Raw genomic sequence first — 7,815 nt, 5'->3', positions numbered from 1 at the left:
TCAGCCTGGAGAAGAGAAGGCCAAAAAGGGGAGACCTCAGAGCCCCTTCCAGTGCCTAAAGGGGCTACAGGAGAGCTGGGGAGGGACTCCTGATCAGGGAGGGGAACAATAGCACAAGGGGGAACAGTTTTAAACTGGAAGAGGGGAGATTTAGATTAGATATGAGGAAAAAATTTTTCCCTGTGCGGGTGGTGAGCCCCTAGCACATGTTGCCCCGAGAAGCTGTGGCTGCCCCATCCCTGGAGGTGTTCAAGGCCAGGTTGGACGGGGCTTGGAGCAACCTGGGCTGGTGGGGGGTGTCCCCGCCCAGGGCAGGGGGGTGGAACCAGATGATCTTTAAGGTCCCTTCCAAACCAATCCATTCTACAATTCTGTGTTGATGGTAACACAAGGATACCCAGAGGACAGGTCAGGATTGGGCCTGTCCTGCCAGGGGTCAGGCAGGCAATGAGGAAAAACAAACCCTGAGCCAAAGGGCTGGCAGAGCGGGCTGAGCTGCGGCTCCCTGTGTCAGCAGCTTCCCTGGGACATGGCTGCGCCATGGCCAGGGGAACACGCTTTGCCCAGGGACTGGATGTCGTTTGCTGCCTGACCTTAATGTTTAGGGAGAAAATCCTGTCACAGCAAAGACATGGAGAAGCCAGAATCGCTCAGTTACAAGCAAGCCTTTAATGCATTGGGCCTATCTTTAAAAGGTGTTTTTTCTTAGCTCCACAGCAGTTCCTGGATCTGGGAGATGTTGGCGACCTGCGGCAGACTCTGATAGACTGTGTTCCAGAAGTTCACGTACTGGGTTTTGAGATTCTGCTGCACAGAGTCCTGGTTTATCTTGTTGTTGATTTCCAGGTAGTAAGTGGCCTCATTGGAGTAGGGCGGCCAGCTAACGGGCACCTTTGAATTCCCTTTGTTGGGATCACTGGGGAAAAACAAGAAACACAAGTTCAGTTTTATCGGGGCAGCTTGCGGATGCAGCAAGGTTTGAGCAGTTCGGCAGGGACCCCTTCTGCTCAAGTGAGGCTTTAAGTGAGTGTAAAGAGAGAGTCTGACATTGGGACAAGCAATAGCAATTTTGCCTGCTACAAGTGACTTGCCAACCTGCAGTCTCCTCCCCTGGTCCCCACCAGTATCGTCCCCAGCTGCAGACAGGGGCTTAACTCCTGTCTGAAGGCCTGGATTTGCAAGCAAACATCATAATTAAGTTTAAGCAGAGTTCACAAGTTCTCAAAATGCTTCTGCTGTCCCCAGGTGCTCCCTGGATGAGGAGGACCCAGAGCAAATTCCACCACTGGGAGACATAAAGCCAGGCTCACAACAGAAGTACAGACAGAGGACACCCCGCTTTTGGGAATAGCTCCTGAGAAGTTAATAGGCAAAAGCAGCAGGTTGAAGTGCTGCAGCAATCCCCAAATGTGGAACTGGAATCACTCACCCTGTCCTGGCAAAGTTGGTCCAGTAAGCAATCATGGCACTTGAGACAGTCCTGTGCTTGGGCAGGTAGCCCAGGGGGGTGGCGAAGGGCTTCCCAAACACGTACTGCAGGTCATCAGCATGGTCTGCCCCTACCCAGCTTGGGTAGATGGGCATTCGGGATGGCTGGGAGAACACATAGCTGTACGTCTTGGCCTTCCTGGGGAAATAGACTTGCTAAGCAGCTGCAAGTGGAGAGCAGAGAAAGGGGTGCAGGTTCATAACTACGCTCCAAATACTGACAGAGCCAGACAGTCAGCTTGGAAAATGCTCACATGCAACTAAGAGGTGGTCTCAGGAGAAAACATCCTTTTATCTGGTAATTTTTAACTTCCATTTCTGATTCTCACCCTAACCCTCATATCATCCAACTGCCATGTCTCATGGCATCAAACATTGCTAGGATGAAGTCTGAAGTTTTTAGGAAGCAAAAACTTGTTTTAATGGGAATTTAAACCAAATTACTAGCATGACTTCCTTGCAGCATTAGAGAAATAGTGTTTGTGTGTGCCACGTTTCAGCCCTGAGGTGGTGGGCTTTGGGCTCCTGCCCATGGTCACCCAGGGCTCCTCCATGCTCACCGGGCATTCTGCAGGTGCAGATTCAGTGCCCACTGTGTGGGAACCAGGAAGATGTAGTCAGTAATGAGGCCCACCACTGTCTTCTTCATGAGCTCCTGGCTCGGGTTATCGCCCCATGTTTGCGTGTAGAGATTGTACGTCGCGTTGGCTCCACGCTCGCCTCTGTCCACAGTCAGTCCTTTGATCAAGTTATAGACCTCATCCCTGAAAAGACAAGTAGTATCAACTAATTACAGACCAGCAGCTTCAAGTGGGGCAGGCCTCATGGAAACGGATCCCAGCTCCTGTTCATGTTCACATCCAACCCTGTGGTTAGCAATGGTTTGCTGGTGTAAGCCAGTGATTTCATCCCAGGTTTTAGATGGAGGGCACGTGCTTCCCAGCTTTCTCAGCAGAACAGTTTGGGCCCAAATTGGCCGCAAGCTCCTTTGGTCTGCAAAGAGGAGTCTTATGGGGCGGGCACCCAGTGTGTCTGGCATGTACCTGCTCTAGACAGAGACCATCAGGGCTGCCGAGCCTGTCACCGGTGCTGAGTTCAGGAGCACCTTAAAAGTATATGGGGAGGCTTGCCCACTAGTTGGTCCTTTCTTTTGAAGGCTCTGGACTTGGCAATATATGCCCTAGGCACCCTAGCTTGGAGTGACATACTGTTTTGAAGGTAGTGCCCTGTCCACTCAGGTCTAACTCCTTGGAGTTTGGGGGCTACACTAAAGATAAGGTTCCTCCTGTTTAAGGTTTTAAGAGCATCCTTCACTTACGCAGTGATTTTCACAAATGGGCGGTTGATAGCAGGTAAATCAATGCCAGCAAAGATGTGTCCATCCATGTTATTGACCCCAGCAATGTAGTCAATGTCAGCAGCATTGGCAAAAAGGTTCTCTGGCATGTCTGGGAGGAAGTCTCCATCGATGACAGGAGTGAGAGCGAGTGTGTGAACCAGTGGAGCTGCAGCAGGAGACAAAACCAGAGTCCATTAGGAGCTGAGAAAAGGCAGATGTGTGGCCTGGCATATTCCATGGCTCAAGGAACTGTGGAAGGAATAGCCTGAGGTGAATGTGAGCTTGGGTGGTGACTTCAGCATGACCACGGGATCACATTCAGTAAACCTCATTCCTCTAGATGGGGGAGAGGAACAAGAGACCTGCCAGTCAAGTACCGGCAGGTAACATTGACGATTCCTCTCCTCCTTCCCCTAGCCCGTTTCCAAAAGCCCAGCCAAAGGTAGGGCAGAGCAGAACTTCTCCTCCCCACCCCATCTGGCTGCACTCACTCATTGCCGGGACAGCCAGCTCAGGCCAGTGCAGCTCTCCGTCCTGAGCAAGGCTAAATACTGGGGCTATTTACTAGGAGCATGAGGGGAGCAAGCAGAGAGCCTTCTTGGGAAAGATATTCTCACAGGCAGCAAAAGCATAAGCTGTGAGGGTCTACACTCCACCCAGCGACTCAAATTAAAATAGCAGGGCTCTGGTCAATTATCGTTTTGTTTGTAAGCTGTGTTCTGGAACTGCTCTTGCTGCTTTCACAAAACAGAAAGTCCAAAGAGCTGTTTTGGAGCCAAGGCATGGACCTTGGATAATTCTTTTGCCACCACTGCTATCACATGATGAACTGTGTTCATTCAGCTCAACATGCACCTGCCTGTGGAAGGGCAACTGCAAGATCTGTCATTATTGTCCCCTTTATGAAGGACACAAGCATTGCTTCAACACTCCTGGCAATTGCCCCAGTGTCCCATCAAAGGCATGGTGAGCCCTGGGTGGGCTGGGTAGGGGACCACAGCATGGGCCACAGAGGACTTACTGGGCAGGTTGGTCAGCTGCAGGTGGTAGGCCAGTGTCAGAGCTTTGGGGTCAGAGACACGCAGACAGTTGGCCAAGGCGGTGGTGTTGTCTGTGGGGCAGCCCACATTTTGTCCAAGCTGCAGGAGAGAGAGAAACCTTCCAGCATTACCCTCTGAAGCCAGGCTTCATTACCAGCTTCAGAGGCAGAGGTTGGTTTTATCTCAAAGCAGCGCGTTTCTGAAGCTCTGTGCCTGGCAGCATGGCTCCTGCCGAATCTCTTGCTAGTTATGCTCTTCTCTAGGGAATCCCTTTTTTGTTTTCCATCCCCCCAGGCAAGACTTGCACATTACCTTTTTAGCCCAGGCGAGCGGGTTCTTCTGGATGGCCCAGCTGCAGAGACCGACACCGCTCTGGCTGATGGCTCTTTTGAACAAGCCCTTGTTCTTTGGGGACAACGTCTGTGGTGTAAAATAGAAACAAGAGGGTTTCAGGTACAAACTCCCAAAGAGCCCATTGCCTGCCAGACCCGGCCGATTGCCTCACAGCTTCCACACCAGGTCCAGGGAAACAGCCAGCTCTTGTGCTATTTAACAGTCTCAGCAGTTAAAGGTGATATGGTGAGAAGAGGAGCAGAGTAGGGGGACATGGCAAGCAAGTGCTATTTCACCAGAGGTCCCAAAAGTGAGGACACATGCCTGCAGCAGTGGGACTGATTAAACCGAAGAAGGAGGAGCAGCTACAAAGCAAAGATGCTGAGGATTGCTGTCCCCAGGCAGGAGAGGATGTTAATCGGGTGGCGTGTGTGAAGGAAGGCAGCAGAGTGCCAAGGGGACCATCTCTCCCATTTACAGAGAAGAGAAGTGGCTCTGGTGGGGTTCAACAAGGACAACACACCTGCAGAGAGACACTGACGGCACCGGCTGATTCCCCAAAGATGGTGATGTTCTCTGGGTCACCCCCAAAAGCCTTGATATTCCTCTTCACCCAGGCAATAGCCATGTGCTGGTCCTTCAGCCCGTAGTTCCCTAAGCAGCAGAGAGCACCCACCATTGAGCAAGGGCACAGCAAAGCTGATAAGCTGGGGACCCGTGACAGGGTCCCCTGAAGAAGAAGCAGCTACAGTACCTGGCATGTTTTCGTCTCCAGTGCTCAGGAAGCCCAGGGGCCCCAGGCGATAGTTGACAGTCACCACGATCACGTTGCCCCGCACGGCGATCTCCTCACCATCATAGAGGTAGTTATTGAGGAAGTTGGCTCCCTGGCTCCCTCCGACAAGGAAGGCACCGCCGTAGATCCAGACCATCACTGGCAAGTTGGTAGAGACTGGGAGATGAGGGAAAAAAGCAGTGTGAGCCACAACATAGCTAGAAGGTGCTGCCCATCCATACCCATACCCACTCACTGAGCATCACTGCATCTGGGCATGAACAGACATGATGCTTTGCGATAGCCTATGGCCAAGAAAGTCCACGCTCTGTAGAAGAGGCTGAAACTCCCAGCAGGCTGCAGCTGAGGGACATTGGTTGACATGGCTCCTACCGTTCCCTCTGAAAATCAGTGCTCCTGCAGTTGCCCGCTATGGGAATGTAGCTGCCGAGAGATGCTCTGGAGCAATTTGTCCACAAAAGGCAACCGAGAATCTCCTCCCCAGGTCTCTGCCAAGCACATACCCTGTCTCCTCCCTTGAGGGATCCAGATGTTCAGATAGAGACAGTCCTCGGTCCCACGGACATCGGTTTGTGTAAGCGTCATCTGCATGCAGCGATTTTTGAATTTTTTTGCCTGCAACGTTCCTGAGAGGAGAGAGGGAAGACAGTAGGTCCTAGTTAGAGGTATCAACTCCATCCTTTGGGTGCAAATATCTGTCCATCCATTCTCTCCTCTGTGAGTCCAGCACAGAGGCAGCAAAGCTTCCCCAGCCACTGTGACCGGTCTGAGGGAGTGACAAAGAGGGACCCTTTCCCATGTGAACTAGCTATGGACAGCCGAGGCATGGGGAGGGGAGATGCAGGTGTCAGGCTTGGGTTTTGTTACTTCATGTGGTTACTTGAGTTGCTTGGGAACACTTAGACACAGACTCTCATACCCACTATGAGACTAAGAGCTTTTTCTTGATGCTGCTTAGATGAAAACAGGCAATAACATCTTTGTCTTGTCAAGAATGGACTAAAGAGAGAGAAGCAAAAATAAAACCCCAAACCAAAGGCATTCAAAAGTTGGATCTTACCATCCCAGCCAGGATGAGGTTGGGGGTCTTCCAGAGTCTTTGGAGGGGCAGCAAAGGGGATCCCTCTGAAGATGTCGATGTAATTCCCAAAGAGTCCCAGTTTTTTACTCTCGCCTTCCACAAAACCGCCCTCGGTGTACACCACACCCAGCTACATGTGGTACCATTGAGAAGAGAAAATCCGTTGCACAATCCTTCATGCTTCTGGCTTCCCTTGCTGCCAGCACACACACTTTACCCTGCCCAGTCCCCCAGATGGACCCAGTCACAGCCCGCCTTCCCCAGCCGTTCCTTTGGACCCTTGCGGAAAGCCCAGTTGTAGCTGCCACTGGAGATGTGCCCGTGCAGATGTCCTGCAAGCTGCCCTTTGGAGCAGACAGGCAGCAGCAATTCCCCTGCACTCCCAAAGACAAATGGCAGAACACGAAGACCTTCAGTCTTAAGACGTAAACCAGGTCAGACCTGACACAGAACTGTGCAGGAACTTTTGGAAAAGTGTTGGTGAGAGACCTTGCCAAGTTATAGGCAGGAAAACATCCTGCCTTGGCTGTCATGGTCTGCAGGCCCTTTTTCATGAGCCCCTGACCAGATGTAGCAGGAGTTTGCTTACTCAGGCAGGAACAGGCAAAATATCTTGCAAAGCCATAAGAAGTGCTTTTGTACTTACGGTTGCAGCCCATGCTACCCCGAGGTAGGAGCACAAGGCAAAGCACAGGATCTCCCAGCGAGCCATGGTGAGCACACACCTGAAGTCCCCACATGGAGACTTACATATATATAGGTAGGAGTGCAGCTGTGTGTCAATGCCATGACCCAGTCTTGGCTCTAAGGTAAACCAGGGGAGCCTCTACACACTTGTCCTTCAGTAGGCTGAGGCCGAACCATGGCTGAGGTAGACTGGCGTCACTGTGTGAGAGCCCTGCAGATGTTGCTTTTGTGGGCTGGAGGTCAAACCTAAGGAATTATCTCAGTCTAACGAAACGCCAGCAAACATAAAAAAATGCTGAAGCCTTGAGAAGCCTCACACAAGACCAGGAGGCTGAAATCATATTGAAACACACATTAGAGCATATTATCGGCCACTAATGAGAAACCTGGCACTCATAACACACTGGGGAATACACAAGACTTGGAAAATGCCAGCGGATCCTTAATTTCTGTGACGGGGTGGTAACAATCCAGCCAGCAATGGTAGACTAATGAGCGGCCAACCTCTGCGGACCTGAAGCTCTACCCCCTTGCCTGCTTCCTTCTGTCCTTGCTAACTACTGGGGAAGTCAAAACGGAATGGAGAAGTGCATCAGCTAGCGAGGGCAGACTGTAGTTATATGTGCTGCGTTTCGCTTTCACGGGCCTATCATTAGGGGCGTAACCTAGAGGTGAAGAAAGAAAACCAATAATGAACTGAGGGCAAGCGCCCTGCAGAATATCCCTCGCTCAGAAACAGAGGTGCTGGACGGGGGCATGAAAGGCAGGGTGGTCTGTGGCATATGCTGACTTCAGCAAGGTGGGGAGAGGAGAGCTATCAGACCAACGGAACCATTTAACCTGGAAACAGGGAGATGTGATGTGATGTTAATGACTGGCTGCCATCTCTGTTATGGACTTATTAGATGACCTCAGAAAGCCCTTTCCCTCAACTTACCCTCTGCAAAATCAGAGCAGGGGAATCCTCTGTCCCAAAGTCTTAGTCCTAACGTCCTGCTCAAGATGTAGAGAACCAGGAACACCCAGCTGATGCTCCCTTGCTCTGCCTCCT

General features: G+C 51.5%; 2 protein-coding genes across 2 annotated transcripts in view; both read right to left on the bottom strand.

The window, feature by feature from the left end:
- The window catches only part of GTF3C5 (general transcription factor IIIC, polypeptide 5, 63kDa), a 14,731-nt gene extending 14,189 nt beyond the window's left edge, over positions 1-542 (bottom strand). Inside the window, exon 1 of the mRNA XM_009892314.1 lies at positions 464-542. Within this exon, the coding sequence (XP_009890616.1) occupies positions 464-542 (79 nt within the window). The remainder of the gene's footprint in view (positions 1-463) is intronic.
- Positions 543-649: 107 nt separating this feature from the next.
- On the bottom strand, positions 650-6,800 carry CEL (carboxyl ester lipase). Its single transcript, XM_009892240.1, has 11 exons — positions 6,724-6,800; positions 6,057-6,207; positions 5,500-5,622; positions 4,955-5,152; positions 4,724-4,854; positions 4,180-4,287; positions 3,849-3,966; positions 2,807-2,993; positions 2,049-2,252; positions 1,430-1,627; positions 650-916 (listed from the first exon to the last, which is right to left on the bottom strand). Exons 1-11 carry the CDS (start codon positions 6,787-6,789, stop codon positions 706-708), a joined length of 1,695 nt encoding a protein of 564 aa, XP_009890542.1. The 5' UTR covers positions 6,790-6,800; the 3' UTR covers positions 650-705.
- Positions 6,801-7,815: the final 1,015 nt, after the last annotated feature.

Source organism: Charadrius vociferus, unplaced genomic scaffold (genome assembly GCF_000708025.1).
Source record: "Charadrius vociferus isolate BGI_N301 unplaced genomic scaffold, ASM70802v2 scaffold549, whole genome shotgun sequence".
In the NCBI taxonomy this organism is placed as follows: Eukaryota; Metazoa; Chordata; class Aves; order Charadriiformes; family Charadriidae; genus Charadrius; species Charadrius vociferus.
This window is presented reverse-complemented; position numbering and strand designations above follow the sequence as displayed.

Excerpts from the sequence above, each read along its gene's own strand:
- CEL (XM_009892240.1), bottom strand. The coding sequence starts at position 6,789 with ATGGCTCGCTGGGAGATCCTGTGCTTTGCCTTGTGCTCCTACCTCGGG. Across the intron at positions 4,288-4,723 it reads CCGTCAGTGTCTCTCTGCAG|ACGTTGTCCCCAAAGAACAA; the intron begins GTGTGTTGTCCT and ends TTTACACCACAG. Across the intron at positions 2,253-2,806 it reads CCATTTGTGAAAATCACTGC|GGATGAGGTCTATAACTTGA; the intron begins GTAAGTGAAGGA and ends TTGTCTTTTCAG.